This window comes from Pholis gunnellus (assembly GCF_910591455.1).
Source record: "Pholis gunnellus genome assembly, chromosome: 5".
Lineage (NCBI taxonomy): Eukaryota > Metazoa > Chordata > Actinopteri > Perciformes > Pholidae > Pholis > Pholis gunnellus.
In genome coordinates, this window is record NC_136531.1 from 5,203,515 (window position 1) to 5,222,095 (window position 18,581).

The 18,581-nt window shown below is 41.8% G+C and overlaps 2 protein-coding genes across 2 annotated transcripts; one reads left to right on the top strand and one right to left on the bottom strand.

Moving 5' to 3' along the window:
- Positions 1-4,334: 4,334 nt before the first annotated feature.
- Positions 4,335-6,828, top strand: LOC306696328 (parkin coregulated gene protein-like; the record flags this gene model as incomplete). Its single annotated transcript, XM_079159913.1, has 4 exons — positions 4,335-4,403; positions 5,286-5,457; positions 6,378-6,527; positions 6,692-6,828. 4 exons carry the CDS (start codon positions 4,335-4,337, stop codon positions 6,826-6,828), a joined length of 528 nt encoding a protein of 175 aa, XP_079016039.1.
- Positions 6,829-7,757: 929 nt separating this feature from the next.
- LOC306696178 (uncharacterized protein) lies at positions 7,758-17,214 on the bottom strand. The gene is made up of 12 exons (XM_079159727.1): positions 17,093-17,214; positions 14,868-15,042; positions 14,295-14,752; positions 13,718-13,928; positions 13,556-13,608; positions 12,417-12,582; positions 12,238-12,324; positions 12,005-12,079; positions 11,827-11,913; positions 11,268-11,345; positions 10,367-10,609; positions 7,758-8,893 (listed from the first exon to the last, which is right to left on the bottom strand). The coding sequence occupies exons 1-12, from the start codon at positions 17,099-17,101 to the stop codon at positions 8,109-8,111; spliced, it is 2,427 nt and encodes an 808-aa protein (XP_079015853.1). The 5' UTR covers positions 17,102-17,214; the 3' UTR covers positions 7,758-8,108.
- Between the last annotated feature and the right edge of the window lie 1,367 nt (positions 17,215-18,581).

Sequence of the window (18,581 nt, forward strand, 5' to 3'; positions counted from 1 at the left end):
GGAGTCACCGCCACGTGGCTGTATGCCTCCGCCACCCAGTCGAGTTACAGTTGACATCAAAATGTCACTTCATCATGTTATGCTATCAGACATTTGAGTGAAATTGTCATAATTAGCGTGTGAATTCTTGAGTTATGGCCAATAACGCGTTTTGTGAGGAGACCTTTGACCAACAAAAGCAAATAAGTTCATCTCCAGGCGTTCACGAGACATCACGTTCACTAGAATGGTCGTACGGACAACCTAAAAAACGTAATGCGGCGCGGAGGCATAAACACAACGTTGAAGTAAAGACAAAGGAGCTTGTTGTTGCCTCTGACCTTTGTGAACTTTCATGTGCGTTTTGAGGTTTCCACGCTGCGTGAATCCTCTCCCACATATGAAGCACTTAAACGGCCTTTTCCCCGAGTGGATCACAAGGTGTCGCTGCAGAGCGGTGTTGTTAGAGAAAACTCTCCCGCAGGTCAGACAGTCGTAGTTCTTCTTGAGTCTGCGAGGCCCCTGGCATTGTTTCGACGGCTTCTTCTGAGGCTGTTCATGGGAGCTGCTGTGTTTCGGTTCTGGCCGTCTTAAAGTTTCTTCTAAAAAGAGAGAAAAAAAACACACACAAGGTAGTGAACCGTAGTATTTATTAACTAAGGAACAATTATAAAGCTTCTCAAATAGTAGCAGGTCTGATTTGTCACATTGGGGCAGCAGAAACAAAGGAGCAACATTAGCATTCCTGTCACTGCAGACAGTCTCGCTCTCTCTTTCTTTGGCTGTTCCCTGTTAGCTTCCCTTCTGTCTATGGATTGCTACAATTAGCAAGCAGGTTAAGAAACCAAACTAAGTGGGAGTGTTCCGTCTGTGTGTCGTTCTCCTCTGCTCCAGTTCAGTACTCTGGACAGCTCTGCACCCGCACGCTGCAATAAACGCTGTCCATGATACTGTATCTCGGCTAAACGTTTGCTTTTTCTGCTATATTTCAGTAGAAACATAAAGCTTAACTCATTAATCAGTGAGCCAAAAAAAAAAGAAAACATGATTTTTACGACCTGTAGCAGACAGGCAACACTTGACCGATTAAAAAATATTGATTAATGCAGCTTTAAGCAACACCTTTGTTTTTTATGACCCCTTTTTCTAATAAAACTACCACACAAATGTTATCTTTACTGCAATATAATCATATACTGTGAGTTCATTCCATATTATTCGCTATTTATTATTATGTCTCCATGTCTATAGTACTGCATCAGCTTTTATCTTAAATCTTTCAAGACATAAAAGTCAGAAACGATGCTGACATGTTTTGTTTCAGGCTCAATGCCTGTGAGTTACCTGATGAACTGTAGATTCCTTTGAAACTAAATAAAGATTGTATTTTAAGGCTCTTGAGAACTTGAGTAACATAAGTCCTCATATTGATTACAACATCTAAGGTTTGCACGTGTTCCCACAAAAAAAAAAAAAAAAAGACACTCACCTGTGGATGCGGCTCTGTGATCCTGGTCCTGTGTCTCAGGAGTCCTGTGTTCTTCGTGGGGGTTCACCTCTGGACCCGTGTCGCTCAGGTGCATCTTCTCGGATGTAGTGACGTGTGGAAGAAGCGGTGCAGATCCAGAGGAAGTCCCGAGAGGTTTCAGAGTATTACTAAGTGTCTAGCTATGTAGTTTAACTGTTTTGTTAACCAAAGTTGCACCTCTGAGTGTGATGTCTCAGTTAACGACCACCTCAGCCTTTGAGGAAACTATTAGCCAGCTAGCCACTGACGTTCACTAGCATTGCCGACACTAGCATTTAGCTAACGGTTAACAACCGCAAGTCAACAATAACAAACAGTCCCGACAGATTCACCATTGAGACCAACGTGGAAATAACACGTTACATCTTCTACAAATATTGCAACCGCTCGCTAACTATAACTTGATGCCTGCTTACTGATGTGTTAAGTTAAATAATCGTTTGAATGTGATGATAACCATTTTAGCTTTAGCTGCTAGCCACTGACGTTAGTGTCGGAACTTCCGGTTGGCTTTTGAAACTACAATAAAAGCCCGAATAATATAATTTATTTCATTGTAATCTCTTATGTACTTTTACGGTGTTTAATTATAATCCACTACTAAATCTATCAATTTTAAGCAACCATTATAATCGGATTTATTAAATCTGGCATGTAAACCATTCATTATAAAAGTATGAAGGGAACATCAAATCTTTCAGTTAAAGACTATATTTCCTTCTACAGTCTTTACTGTAAATGGTATATTAATAGTGATATGTCAATACATGTGCTTACAGTTCAGCCCCTAAGTGGCCAAAATCAGTTGATGCAGCTTCTGCAAACACACAAAAGTGTATTTATCACACGCACACACACACACACACACACACACACACTCATGCAGAGTAAAGTGATAGTGATACATGTGGTCAAGTTTCGGTATGTACAACAAACACTCAGGAGGCTGTAGATCACTTATCTCTCGTCACTTGTACAGTTTCAGTGAGTGTGTGTGTGTGTGTGTGTGTGTGTGTGTGTGATGTGTGGGGGGGTAGATATCAACCTTGCTTGCCTCAATGAGATGAGTAATAGACAGGTGTGTAAATTCCGGAAGATACCTACATGTGGTTTTGAAATGAAAACCGTGAGGCCTATTATGAAACTGTTACTGAGGAATGTGACTTTGATATGTACACACCTGCTCATGCACACACCAATATGTGGATAAGGCTTGCACGTCTCTAACCTGAAGTACTCATTTATATTCATTATTAAGATAACACACTTGGACGTTGCCATGCAAAGCTCATCGTATTGACCGGAGACTTAAGTGGGTGGGTAGGGTTGCTGTTTTAACTCAATAAGGGCACCGGACAAAGACACATACACTTATGGTAGGAATTCTCATTGGCTCTTTGTGTTCCTAATAAGGGTATATGGTAGCCGGCTGGCCAAAGGAGACAGGAAGTGGGTTTCACAGTGCTTCACTCCTGCAGATGCACACAGGAAGTGGCCGCACAGATCCTACAAACACACACAAACGCCCATATGTCACCAGGTACGGAGCAGCTAAGGATAACATAGAAGGGAGAGGGAGAGTGAATGATCTAATCAGGGAATTGGCTGAATAAGACATATTTTGAATGTAATGCTCTCATACTCACTCTAGTGTTAAAGTAGTTATGCTATTCACAGTGGGTCGATAAAATACTTGATGTGTCTTTCATAGACCTTAAAGCAGGGGTGTCAAACTCAATCACAGAGGGGGCCAAAATTAAATATTGGGACTACTTTGAGGGCCAAATAGGGTCAACATTTAATAAACAGGATAGAAGGGATATTGGACAAAGTGCAAAAAGAAATAGGCTACATTCTTTTATGCATATAACAGAGCCAGATGTCTGGGGTTGGGTTCTGTCCTGGCCTTGACTTTGACGTGTCGGTTATGGTAACAAGGAAACGCAGAAATCAAACCAAAGCTTTTCTGAAGTTTCCCAGCAACCACTACGAAGCGTTACGTTTTGAAAACTATCAATTAGTTAGTTTGTAATATTGTTCTTGAGTTTCAGCTGTGATTTGCCTCATCATTGAACTTACAACAGAGTACCTGTGGATATGCAGAGGAAGGAGGATCAAAAAACACAAGACTTCACCCTGAAGCCCGCTACGAAGGTGAGTGTAGACATCTGTACCTTAAACTTAGCTCGAGCAATGTATGTTTGCTATAAATTGGACAGTTTTATTCTGAAACAATCGACCGACAGCTGATTATATAAACTATTTACTGCATGGCAAGTGTCATCAGTGAAGTTATGAAGTTATAAACACAGGTTCACATATTTAGTATCTATAACTGCAGCCATGTTGCCGCCGAGTTTTGGCTCGACACTCTTACTAGCTAGCTAGCAGTGCTTTTGAGTGTTTGAAACATATTAGTGTTGGAGGGGCAGAGAGAGGCTGAGTGGTGCTTTCTGTAATTAGTTGGTCAGTAAAACTAGAATTTGTGCAGCCAGAAAATAGATTATTATACACATTATACATACAGGCACTCACTATCTGTGTTTTGCCTTCCTTAGAGGAGCAGAGGAGCAGGCACATGTGTCTCCCTGAATGACTTTTTAAGAAGAGGCAGTGGGAGTGATTCTATTCTTGTTACAGAAAACAACAATTCTGATTTCATAAAACAACACTCTCACTTGCTGCGTGTGTCTCATTCTGTTTATTTTAACCTTTTGCTCCCCGTCTCCTCATTCCCATTTTCTCCTTTGTGTCTGAGCAGGGGGGGGGTCCCCCGTCTACAAAGGCTTTTGAACCGCGCCTTCCAAAATGTTCCACTTTTCGCAAGATGTGTGACCGCGGGGACCTCCCAATCCAAATGGACTACAACAGCAGAGGCAAGCGGATATTTTGGAAGGTAGGATCGCTGCCCTCTGGTACAGATGTATGTGGTTTTCTCACAGCATTAACAAAAAAGCCAGGGTGCTAAATTTGCCATCAGGAAACGTTGCATGTCATAATAGTAATGTTGGTAGAATCTGAGGGCGACGATGAGTTTCTCACATATTCACAGGTCCAATGTGGGCTGTTATCCTCCAGGAGGCAGTGTAGATTTGCTCACGTGTAGGCTCCACCTGTCTCACAGCACCAATCACAGAATCCATCAATCACAAACTCTATAGAAAGTCAAGGCAGTCGCAGCACAACACAGGGACTAATTGTGTGTGTATTTCTGTGTACTGTACTGCATGTGTGTGTGTGTTTCAATATTTCTGCCACCACCGTGCTGCCTGCCATTTCATAACTTCCCAACCGTCGTACAGCAACGATTGTTAATGACATTTATTCGTAGTAAGCAACGATAAATGAATCAAACTACTTATATCCTTCTCCCCTTTTTCCTACTTCAAAGAGAGAAGGGGAGGTGGGGAGGTGAGTGAGCATTCTTAGCTGTCTGTCTTTGTATGAATTATCTACGTAAAATGTTCAAATGAATCTTTGCGTTTGCAGAAAAATATGGATTCATTTTGTGCTCCGCACATGAAAAAGCACTCAGCAAATGGGATGTGGTGTATGAAATTGTTGCCATGGTCGTCATCTCCAGCGCAGCTGTTATGCTTATTGATTTCCCCCCATTACACACATGAGAGTCATTTTGAAAGTCCGCCAAAAAAGAAGCGTTTATTGCTTCTTTGGGTTTACACTTTGACTGAGAACAAGTGTCAATGGAATGTTTTTTATGAAACCGTGTCGGTTTGAGTCGAGGAGATACGTGTTTTATGTCATTTCTGTTCCTCAGGTGGCGTTCGACAAGCTGGACTACAACTACTACCTGCCTCTGTTCTTTGATGGCTTGACTGAGACAGGTCATCCGTTCAACTTCTTCGCCACTCAGGGAATCCATGAGATGCTGGAGAAAGGGGGCCCTAAGATCCTGTCCGTCATTCCCCAGCTCATCATCCCCATCAGGAGTAAGTCTGTGCCCCGGGTGTCTACTCTCACGGTTTACACATCACACACAGCACAGCTCCCTTCTCAAGTGACCCTGCGTGTGTTGATACCATTTCACCTTCACTGTGTTCCTCTGCCGCTGAGGGGAAAAATGTGGTTATCTCAAGACTGAAGAAATGCCTTACAAATGCTGGTATTGTGTCAGCCTAAATACTGTTACGAGTATTGATAACATATCTCCATAAAGCTCCAACAAATGCTAAGATCATAGCTATAAAGTGAGGAGGAGAGAAAAACCAAAGATATTATTTTTCAGTCCTTAAAAACATAACACATAATACAGGACCATTCCCACAGCCATTTCCAATCACTAATATACAGCAACTATTCAATTAACTTCGGCAGCAAAATGTTCCTACTGTCTTCTTCATTTACATCAGTTTTACAAACCTTTCTATAATTAAACATTATTATTATTCTATGAGCGGCTGACAGCTTACTGTTTTGATGACAGCATCATCACATTTACATTTTTCTTTGCTGATCTCAGATGAACCCCGAGTCTCGAGGACATTCACAGTTGCTCATAGTGTAGCCAGCTGGAGCCGTTTAGCTGTAGGCCAAATAGCCCTGTGATTGGCTCTCACTTACTCCTGCCTCCCCAGTGCATTTGAAATCACTGATTGCAGACAAGCCAGTCTAAATCAAAGCCAAGCTATAAAGGAAATGCTTCCAAGGGGAAGGTAGTGTGTGTGTGCGTTACGTGTATTTCGTCTTATGTACCATATCATTGCAGTTGTCAGAACCACTCTACATTTATTGTACCTCCACCTGCCTGAACAAACAACCTGCAAATCTAAATCTAAAAATGGACGGACAGTTTTACCTTGTAGCCCCCCTTTTTTTCTGACTGACCTCTGCCCTCTGTCCTGCTCTTCAGAGGCCCTGAACACGAGGAACCATACGGTGATGTGCAGCACACTCAGAATCCTGAAGCAGCTGGTGCTGTCCGGTGAAAAAGTGGGAGAGGCTCTGGTGCCGTACTTCAGACAAATCCTCCCCATTTTCAGAATGTACCACGAAAAGCACAGTAAGTTGAACTGAACAGTTTAAAAACACTGCTGCGTTAAAAGAAAATGAACTTCAGTCCGTCCGGTGGATTTGAAGTCAGATGGAAGGATGGCCACAGGTGGTGCTCCGTGAGCGTTGATGACCCCGACTGAGCCTAAATATCTTTGTTTTCCTCGTCCCCAGGCAGTGAAGATGTCGTGTTCGGCCAGAGGGGAGAGTGCATCGGTGAACTGATCCGTGAAACTCTGGAGCTGCTCGAGTGCCACGGAGGAATGGGTGCCTTCCTACAAATTAAATACATGGTGCCCACCTACAAATGAGGAGGGACCCCTGATGTTACGCTCTACCCCCTTTGCTTTTTAATATATATGTTCTGTTCAATCTATAATAAATTGATTTGAAAAGTTATGGAATGCTGTATAATGACCGACGGTGACTGTGATGCAAACAGGCAGAGAGTTCATTAGAACATCAACAGGATGTCATTTCTCTGACCTGGCTGTGGTTCTCTGCAGCAGGGTTCTCTTGGATGCCACGGTGATGATGGGGCCTACTTCCTGTATAAACAAATGACTCTTATTCAGTAGATTCAGTATTTTTGGTGAACTGACCTTTTAAATCAGAGGCCCATTCGTAATTATCATAATGGTACTGTTAACAAAATAGTTGGCTCCAGCGCGGGTCCTCTGGTGTCTCTGTAGAGCTCCGCTGTGAGAGTTCGATGATCATCAGTTTGGTGCACATTAGGAATGACCACGAACATAAACAATGAGACCTTTAGTTATCAAAATGATATTCCGTCTCATCATTTAAGGGGAGACACTGCGGGCGAAAAGGTTCTCATGCACTGGTCAATTTGAAGGTTTTGTGCTATTTGGCTCGTCTTCTTTCTTCGTTGTCGATTTGTGTCTGTAGACCCAAAGTTAGAATTAGATAAAGCGTAGTTTGAATATTTAAACATAACATTTCAGAAAAATGTGTGTAATTCTACAGTACATATCTGTCACGGCTGTTTTCTCTAAATTCATTTGTCCTCAGACGTTTTGGATGGATCATCACATCAGGAACCAGTTACTTAGACATCCGTATATGATTGGTTGCGTTTTCGTTCAGTTTGTTGCGCTACGATAATATTAACTATCAAAAGACGGGTAATAAGCCGTTCGTGGAGAATCTGTCTTACTTAATGTAAGGCTTCATTATTTCAGATGTAGAAAAAGAAACCAGACGTGTTTCTGAAAAACGTCTGTATTCCATCGACATGGATTTTAAAATAACAAGGATATTGTGCATAATTTTCTTTTACATGAAGTATTAGTATTTGGCATGCATGATACAAAGGCACTCAAATTGTACAGATGGGCTACGAGAGAGGAGAGTAAACCAAAACATGGATACAAGAAAGACAACACAGTAAGCTCCCAAAATATTCTTGGCAACCCACGCCGACTCTGTAGCGCATATTTTCAGACACATTAATAGTCTCAGCTGTAGGCGGAAGGAATGGAAGGAAGAAGAGCAGGAGAGAAGCGCGTTTCACTGCAATATCGTCAAACACAGTTAACAACAACAACAACAAAAGTCATCATTCGATCAACTGTCAGATGTCCAGCCTGGCGTGTTGCTTCGGTCGACCGAGCTGTCGGGTTGGTCCGATGCGTTTCCCAGCGTGTGTGCGCTGGTGCTGCCGCAGACCCTGGCGGTAAATGAAGCTCTTCCCACACTCCCCACACTCGTAGGGTCTCTCTCCGGTGTGAAGCCTGTGGTGCACCTTCAGTTCCTCGGCTCTGGAGTAGCCTTTCCCGCAGACGCTGCAGATGAAAGGCCTGTCTTTGATGTGGGTCTGGTAATGTGCCGTTAGGTACGAGTTTATCCGAAACGTCTTGCCGCAGATGGAACATGCGAACGGCCTCTCCCCGGAGTGCTGCATCTCGTGCAGCTTGAGCGAGGAGGCCGTGTGGAAACCTCTGCCGCACTGCGAGCAGAGGAACGGTTTCTCCCCGGTGTGGATACGCTGGTGGATTTGTATGTAGCTTTCGTTGATGAACCTCTTGCCGCAGTCGGGACACGAGTAGGGCTTCGCCTTGATGTGGGTTTTCATGTGTTCCTCCAGCTTCGCTTTGTCATTGAACTGAACGCCACAGCGGCGGCAGAAGAGAAGCTGCGCTGCGCTGTGCTCGACCGCGTCTGATTCCTCAGCCGTCTCTGTGTGCGTAGTAACGTGGTGTGCCTGCAAAGCTGAATGATTCTCACATTCTTGTCCGCATTCCAGGCAACGGAGGGAGGATTTGATCCTGGACTCCCCCGGCAGAGACTTCAAGTATTCGGAGAGTTCTGACGCTATGGGATTCACCTCATCGTCAAAATCCACAGCGCCCTTTCGACCTTAACGGACACAGAAATGAGAGACAAATCATGTTTTACTCATTGAGCCAGGTATTTATTACTGTACTGAAACCAATTTAGTTTTTCCAAATTGACTCCGAGTGGCCAGTTTGGGGCCAATTCTTCAAATAATAGACACATTTCTCTGCCCTCCTTTTCCTCACCACCAGGCTGTTTGCCCTGTGTACAATGATGCATTAGGAAAAAGGTCAATTAACATGAGGTCTGACTTAAGGCCTCTCATAAATCATTAAAGTTTATGTGGCAGCCATAGTGATTATTGTTTTTAAATGATGTGTTTTGTCTAAATCTATACCAAACTCAAAGTTATGGAATTTTACTTTCTAACTAAAAGTAAAAATGTTAACATTTTTTGAAAAGTCATGGAATTAAGTTGTGTGTAATGAACTAATTGTTACAGTAATGATACTTGCCAACCCTCAGACCTCAAAAATAGAGAGGGTTTCAAAACCAATATCTGTTTCAGAGACTTTGTTTCCTGCATTCTGGAGAATTCTGAAGAATGAAAATAGACATAAACTAATATTCAGACAATATTTGTCTGTGTCCCGGGCAGCTCTCTGATGTATCTGTATTGGTGTCCGGGTGGAAACAGCCATTTTCTGTATGGTTTCATTTTAACTGCTCTTAAAGTAGAACGGGATAGTTTGAAGTTGAAGGTACGTTTTTTTGGTTTAAGACAAATGAACCATTCTGTCGACTCTGAAAGCCTAACTGCTCCGTGTCAGAGGAACGCCTCAGACAGCGGTGTGCTCAGCGCGCCAGGTGTACAAACATGTATCCCTTTATCATATTTGTAACCCACATGTTAAATGAGTCCTATATTTGTTTATTTAGTCAGATCATAGTAAATGTCTTTCAACAGTATCTAAGAGCTCAATTGGTGTTGGACAGCAGAATACATGCACTGAAAATAGGCCACTGACAGACTGTACTGAAAGGCTTACTGGGTTTGTTAATCAAACGCATGTTGAGCGGTTGTACTGGAAGTCTGCCTACATACTTATGCTGACACATTGTTTTTCAGACTTGCATCCAGACTTTATAATAAAATGCATTAAGAATACACTGATAGTACAGTCTGATATAAGTGCTTGTAAAGGTATTTTTGTTAATGAAAGACAACGTATTGACTGTGCCTGTAATATGATGTATTTGATTAGATATTAAAATAACCAACTATTAGAAAAGGTTGCCATTTAATTATGAGTAAAGTTTACTACACAGTTCTGTTAGTGTTATAAGTTGTGAATGATCCTAATTAATTGTATTATGGGTCCTTGAAAAGTCATAATGTGTGGAAACCCTGCGCACACACACACACACACACACACACACACACACACACACACACACACACACACACACACACACACACATATAGACAACGGCTGTTTTAGGAGATAGTTGTGAACCATTCGGATGATTCAGCTGTACAGTAACAGCTCTCACCTAAGTGGACTTTGTAGTGCGTTTTGAGATTCCCCTTCTGGTTGAAGCCCCGGCCACAGATGGAGCAGCAGTAAGGTTTCTCTCCCGTGTGGATCAGCCCGTGCCTCTCCAGCTTGTAGGCATGAGGGAACTCTTTGCCGCACACGGAGCAGTGGTACTCCATCTTCTCTTTGGGCTGCTTCAGGAGCTCCGGAGGTATTTCTATTGGAACACGAACCATCTTTCTGCCGGGGCGCTTCTTTCCTATGCGGGGAGAAAGGAGGTGAAATGACAGGATGGCTGGGCTGAAAATCTAAATGATTAGAAAGTTAGCTTATAAGCTTAGTTTGTTTGTTTGTTGCAATAGCTCTTGTCAACTTGCTCTGCTATTCAAGTATTATTTCTATTTTTAGGTGCTCAACACACGTAAAGGAAGGGGAAACAATAGCAGCAGCAGTTTAGTCCTGCAGGTGGGGACATGTTTTTGCTGCAGTCCCAAAAACATGATGGCTGCTACACTTCTTGCCCGTCATGCCTACTGATAAGTCAAACAGGTTGGACAGTAACTGCTGCTTCTGATCATCATCAAAGACGCTTTGTGCTCTTGTTCTGTAATGCGGCTTCTCTGCGCCGACGAGTGCTTCAGTTAACATCGGAAAAAGTCCAACATCTAGACTTATGCACACTCACATAATAGTTCCTCATAGTTCATAGATCACTGCAGCAGAAATACTTGACCTATGTTCTACATTACCAGCTATCCCACTGGTGAAGCTGAGCTAACCATGGGGTAACATGGTATGAGACAATTCAAACACAGACTTCTGACCTTTGGTAAAGCAATGATCATTGCTGAGGATTAGCTGCAGCTGCACGACCACGCTGGTTATAAGCTCTATCAGGACCTTTTATTTGCTCTTACCAGCAGAAACACTTGTGTTGTTTCCGTCTCCTTCAGCGGATAGTTTGTTATCTTTCCTTCTTCTGTAAGGTCGCTTTGCTGGGAAAAGATAAAAAAAAATAAAAAAGAAGTATATGTCTTTAATCTAAAACAAAAACCAGATGTTAAACTGATACATTAACATGGGTTGAGTATTGAGAACTGGTTCAAAATTAGATTAAAACATTTTTAGGAACCAGTGATTTGTTAGGAAATCAATCTTATCAATCAATCATCGTTTGCATGTTTATGTTATTTACAAGACGGCAGATCAGAGCTCAAAGGAGAGGCTGAAACTTCAAGTCTGTGTTTTATGACAGAAAATGGATGAAATAATGCTTCCTCGTCCTCGAATGAACTTCCTGTAACTACCGTATTTATCTCACCTCCCACTGAGCAGATCCACTGATGAAACCCCCCACACAAATATCCACATCTTAATGTAGACCTGTTTTTAAATAATATGCGACGAACCACGCAGAAATGGATTCAGAGTCAACTACATCAAAGCGATACCCTACCGGATCATTCCTTGTCTTACCAGCAACCCGGCGGACATGTTTGGAGGGCAACTCTTCTGATTCAACGATGGTAGGGACATTGATCTTTCTTCGGGTGCGCCTTGATACTGTCAGGTAAGATAAGAGGTAAGACTTTATTACAACAAAACAATTAACATGCAAACATGATCACGTCAACAGCACATCAAGAACACTCACTTCCTGGCTCTGCCTCTAGGTCCTCACCAGACAACACCGGAGTTTTAGTAATCTTTCTTCTGGTCCTTCTTTTTACTTTGTGACAAAGAGAAACGGTAGAAAATTGTTGCCACGTGGAAAGAAAAAGTTATTATATTGATGCTGAAACTTCTATTCTATTCTATTCTATTCTATCAATATTGAGAATGTGTATTATGATGAAAATCTTGTCGTCTTTCCAACGCCTCACTCACCGGGAGGAACTTCTTTCTCCGTGTCCGAGGCGTCTAATGACACCACTGTTACATCCGGAACCTTCTTCTTTCTTCTGAGTCTCTTTCCTGGCAACGTTTGTGTGCAAAAAGACAACCGAGTCATGACCATCGCTTACAACCTGAACACTTGTCATTGTTTTCGTTTGACTTGTGTTTACCACGATATACGGGCGAGACCGCTGCCATCTTTACTACTCTCTCTTTCTCCTCCCCTTCTTCCCTTTCTTCTTCCTCCCCCACAGACACAACTTCCATGATGAGCGTTGGACTACTGCTGTCTCTCTGGTTTTGGCCTTGCAGCTGAGACTCAGACTGGACGACACCCTGTGATCATAATCATCAAAAACCATCAGAAACGGCCTCCCCGGGTAACAGTACTTAAGAGGGTAACGTCAGTGTTTTTCAACCTATTTTCTCATGTTTTCGTGTCTCTAAGTGGCTCATGGAATTGCCTCAGTATTGGTCCTGAGTGCTGCAGATGGCAGACACATTTAGTGGCTGCAATGGAATCGTATCGGGCAAATCCTCCTGGCCTAGCGGCTCCTGGCTGCAGCGTTCTCCTTTAACACTGAACCAGTTTTTAAAAGTTGTTGTCCCCATTTGTCACTAAAAATATGTAAAATAGGGTTGAAAAACACCAAAGTCACACTTTAAGCCTGCAAACAAGGCAGAGATAAAAATGCATTTCATAGTAGTGGTTATAGAACGTAATCCAAACTATTCTGTGATGTTTTTCGTATCTGTGTGTGGGGGCTAATATCTTGATGTCTATTAATTACTATTATTATTATTATTATTATTGGTAGCTGTTATGTAGTTAAAACCACCAATTTATCTTCCCTGCAGTGAGATACACAAGACTCTCTCTCCTCTGGTAACTAAGTTTTGGTCACAATTATACTTTGATGTTGAACTTTAACGGTAAAATAAACCATAAGCAGAGGTTACACTGTCCAATCACTCATTTTTGGCAGGCACCCTCAGCATGGACAGTCAGAAATTAAACATTTGGGGCACTTCAGGGATGGATAGTAATTCTGCTGCACATTAAAAGTCATTTTTATGTCATTTCTTACTTTCCACTAAGTCAAACTGGAAGCGGTTTTTGCAGGGCACATATTAACTAAACTTGTTTTGTCATTCTGGAGCTTCTACATGTGGAGCTGTTGAATTGTATTAAATGCAGTGTAATGATATGCTACCGTATGCTGTATATGCGATCAGAAGGATCAACAGACCGCCCTTATCTATGGCGTTGTATCAAAAGATGTATAAATTGCGTCTGAAGTCAAATTACCTTGCTGGGCTGAGGACTTCCTCTGCAGCCAGAGCCTCGGTCAGGACCGCCTCCTGTAAAAAAAAAAAAAGAAAAATCCAGATGTTACCTCAGGTTGAAGAGAAACCAGACATGACAACTGATATTCTAAAACAACATGCTGCGCTGTCAGGAATCACTTACTGGCGTCCCATTCAACCACTTCTCCATCAGAGTTGATTAAACCACCAATTTCTTCATCTTGTTCTTCTTCTTCTTCTTCTTCCTCTTCCTCCTCCTCCTCCTCCTCCTCCCCTGCTTGCAGTCTGACAGTCAAGTGGAGCGTTTGGTCCTCTAAGTTTGCGGATGCCCTCTTGAGTTTGTGTGACATCAGGGTCGTACGTTCAGGAGAATCCTGAATACAGAATACAGTGTGAAAAAAACAGCATTCATTTCTACAGAGAAGTAGTGACACCGGACTTGGACGTTTATCCTATTTGACTGGAATAATACAAATCTCTAAAACGACTAAAACTAAATTGTTTTTCGTATTCTTATCCTAAACCTCTTGAACTTTTTCACTGTCATTGGATTTGTTGATCGTACAAATCGGATTCACTGAACTCTATCAGCTGGACAAACATCGCTGAGATATGGTCATACGCACAATCTACGGTCCTTAAATGGACCGTATGCTTATGACCTTATGCTGACCATATGAAACCACAACTAGATATCTTATTGCTAAAGTTTCTTAAAGAAAACAGTATTTTTTGCATACTGTTTGGCAAGGCGCTGATCTTTTGGTCTCTTCTGCGTCTGTAGTCGTCGATGTGGATTGTTGTTCATCGAGGCTCTGGTCTTGAGCAGGACACTCATTCCCTGCATGTGCTCTCTGATTGGATTTCGCATTCCTTTTGCGGCTGAGGGTCGTCTCGTGCGCTGGACAGGAGAAGGGTTTCTCCTCTGTGTTATTGCACTGATGCAAAGTCACATTGGCTTTTCCCCGTATGCAGGATATCTGAGGTTTCTCATCCGTGTCCATGAGCGAGTGTGTCTGCTGCCCCTCTCCGGCAGAGGAGCTCTGCCCGTAGAGGGAACATGTCTCCGCTGAATACGCCCTCTGCTGTCCCTTCACTCCGTAGGAAATGCAGCTCTCCTTCCCGCACGCTTTGAGGTCGGGATGTCGAGAGTGTACGGAGGAATCCTCCTCTTCTCCCTCTGAGCTGATGCTCTCATCTGTGTTTAACATGACAAAGTGAAAAACAGAAGTGTGAAAAAACATGATCGAGTCTTTTTGTTTTGTGTACGTCATCGAGCAAGGTGATGCTGTTATTTAAGATTGTCCACTCACGATTTTCACTCACAGTCCAGCCTTCCTCCTCCTCTTTGATGATTACCCGAATCTCTGGTGTGTCGCAACTATAGTCAGGGCTCGCTGGTGCTTTCTGTGAATCACGACGTGGCGAATTCTGGTCGTCATAGTTTTCATTAAGACTCAGCGACAACGGATCTTGGAGTTCAGGATCCTATTAAGAAGGAAAGACAGAGACACTAATGCTCAGTAATGAACGCAGGAAGGCAAACAGCAAGAAAGCTCAGCAACCTTTGGAGCCATAATATAAGAGGGGGCATTCAATTCAAAATATAAAGCAGCATGTTTTTACTCTAGCATTAGGCTGTAAAAGTCAAAACCAAAGCAAATCAAATGGGTGGTTATTCGCTGCACTATTCAAACTTATTTTAAGAATTATTACTTGTTTTGTCCCCATCATTATATTTTCTATTAAATTCTATGGATATTAAAGGGTACCTTCTGTATCGTTCCCTACTGTGCCGTGTGTTTGTGTCTAAGTGACTAATGGGGACAACATTTTGTTTAAATTGGTGCAGTATTGAGTGAGAACGCTGCAGCTGGCAGCCACTAAACAGGCTGCAATGTAACAGCTCAGCTCAAGGCAAAGTTTACGTCCACTAAGACGTCACTGACAGGCTCACATCGTATTAACAAAAAGACCGGATAAAGCCAGAGGTGAAGGACGTTTTCTCTGCAGGGTCCTTTCCACAGTGTCGTCAAGACACTTATGCCAACAATCTGAGCATGTCAGTGGCAAAAACAAACACTTTTAGTGGACGTACATTGACGGTGCAAGATTTCCCGATATGATTACATCGCAGCCCCTTTTCGCAGCTCCCGGCTGCACCACTCTCGCTCAATACTGCACCAATTTCTAAAATTGTTGTACCTATTAGTCAGTAGTTTTTTTTTTTATTGATACATCACCAATTAGTGATTGTGTAATTGCCAGAGTTGTTTGCTGCTTTATTGTTTGTTATCCTGTCCAAGGTTTTATTTTTTCAATAACCTGTGCAACGTATACAGTGTGCAGGGCTTAAGCATGTTTTTTTGTGTCACATACACATGGACGCATTTTATTGCTTTAAAGCTCTATTTGAATTTACTGAATCGGTTTAATATTGAATATAAAAACTGAATATTATGGTTAATATCTGACTCTTACCTGCAGACGATGGTGGGATTGCAGTGCCTTCTTAACACAGTGATTAACTGTTACACATAATTATATTATTAAGTATGCAGTTTATTAATTACACCCAGTTATAATCAATAAATCCTACCTTTATGGAGGTTACATAGTTCAATTTTATAATACTGAGGTATCATCTACAGTAGCACATGCTAATTTTACACGATCATTTTAATGTTAGAATATTCATGCATCATCAGCTTCCATATTTATTATTATAATAATGCTCTATGTTATCATTGCAGTTACCTTATATCGCCACATAGCTGTATAACATATCTATGCAAACTCAATCCAGCACCTTCGTATACAGAACACAATATTACCAACGTGCACTGATATACAGTGTATTACTGTGTCACTACATTTATAGAGTTAGAGGTGTAGTTCAGTTCCTTTTCTCATTCTATTTAATGTGAATTATTAAAATGCTTAAATTATTGTAGTTTGTGTCATTTTACTGAGAAGAAAGCCAACATTTGGCCTGCTTACATCCAGTAAACGTGCTGTGGATCAAGCATAGGCTAAAACAGTAGGTTTCTGCAGCCCTTTAACGGATGATGGCTCGTTCACACAGGTGACACCAGTCTTACATGAATGACTGCAATAATGAAACTTCCCTGTTTTGTTATGCTAGCTAGAATTATTCCTCGCACTGTGAGCTATCTGACTAATTATTTTCTTTAACACTTTGGACAAGTAACAAGCTGTGGGAGCAGCGCATACATGATTAACGTTAAGTTGTACATGTTACTAAACGTTAGTTTAATAACAAACGTCACTAGCTAACTAACGTAGCACAGCACTCAAGCTTTTCTGACAACATTTAGAAGCTGTTGTTAAATGTGGGATTGAGTAATGTGTTTTTGTTTAATCCACTGTCACATAACAAGTTAATAGTTATTAAGTATTCATCTGTATACCAGGTTAACGAGACGCGTCTACCTAGCTAACGTCAGTTAACTATAACAGTACGCTACATCCAAAATCCCAGCAAACGACAGTTAGCTGCACAATAATACGCAGGTACCTCAAACATAATGCGATGCTGTCGCCGGGTTTGAAGGATGTCATAAGAAAACCAGGGTGAAGAGTGAACGAAGGTAAAGTGTTGCGTTATTCTGGGTGACAGCAGCCCGTCATGAACTACGAACTGCCTGTGCTAGCTAGTTGAGGCAGCACTTCTTCTTCTTCTCTAATTTGATTGGCGGATCGCAACCAACTTGAATACGTGCATACCGCCACCTACTGTACCGGAAGTGTGCAGTTTCAGAGTAAACGTTTCATCACTGTTCTAAGGGATTACAAATAAATTAAAAAAATAATAATAATGAATTAAAAGAGAAAAAACAACTACGTTCTAATACCGTTTATTTTGCGAAACCACTTCTTCTGTGGGTTTTTTTTCTCCCCTTGTTGCAGCGGTTCTGGTCTGTGATTGGGAGGTTCAGGCCCACAGCGCCATCTGGTGGACAGTATAGAGTAAATCATATAAATACTGACAGTCGTCATTTTACCACAAACCAGTAAAAAGTGAAGACACAAATTGGGCAATAAAGTGCAAGTAGTGGAACGTGACTTCATACATTTACTTATGTACTGCACAACCAGCTCTGCTCCTAGTAGAGCACACAACACTAAAAAAGCTGTGCAATATCAATACTGTGTAATACTGCAATTATTCTGTCTGGATATATAATAGTGTAGTTATTGTGGATTTTTTACTTATTTAGTATTCTTAACTGTTTTAATACTTATGTATAATACTTGATTTGATCTTGTTTTTTACTATGTCTCTTGTTTACACTATCCACTATGCTGCTGTAATCCTGTACATTTCCCCACTGCGGGACTAATAAAGGAGTATCTTATTTGATCTCTTAGGCGACATATTTTAAGTACATGCAATTCAAATGACTATTTCCATTTTATAGCCTACTTCTGTCATACTCCAATTCATTGCAGAGGGAAAGTGTACTTTTTACTCGTTAATCTGAAAAGTAACTAGTAATTTAAATTGTCCAATAAAATGAAGTGAAATAATAAGTACAATATTCCGCCGTGAATTGTAGTGGAGTAAACAAATAAAGTAGCAACACAATTTAAACGCAAAAGTACAAATACCTATAATGTGTACTTAATGCATTACGTGAGTAAACACACTTCCCACCACTGATATGGATCTGTACCCGCAGAGCCCACGTGTAAGTTAATAGGTTACTGTTTTGTTATTAGCGAATACCTTCACGCTTCAGTCCAGAATCTGACATTCAGTGACGTGATCTGGTCTGAACTTTGAACTGAAGCCACTTTAAAAAAGCCACATGGCGGAAAAATCAGCTGGTTTTACACAACATCACGCGAGGAAGGCTAAGGACGGTATCTTCTTCCTCCGTACTCGTGAGCTCCAAGCAGCGGGGATAGGTGAGCGCGTGACCAATATGACGATGAGTATCAAGGTATACCCGCATGCGGACACGCGGACGTGCGCATGTACGTGTGCGTAGGGGGCTTTTCCA

Bases quoted from the DNA above. Each gene is read 5' to 3' on its own strand.
- LOC306696178 (XM_079159727.1), bottom strand. The intron at 13,609-13,717 runs GTAAGTGATTCC...TTTTTTTTACAG, and splicing joins AGTGGTTGAATGGGACGCCA to GAGGCGGTCCTGACCGAGGC. The intron at 11,914-12,004 runs GTGAGTGTTCTT...CTTACCTGACAG, and splicing joins CCTAGAGGCAGAGCCAGGAA to TATCAAGGCGCACCCGAAGA.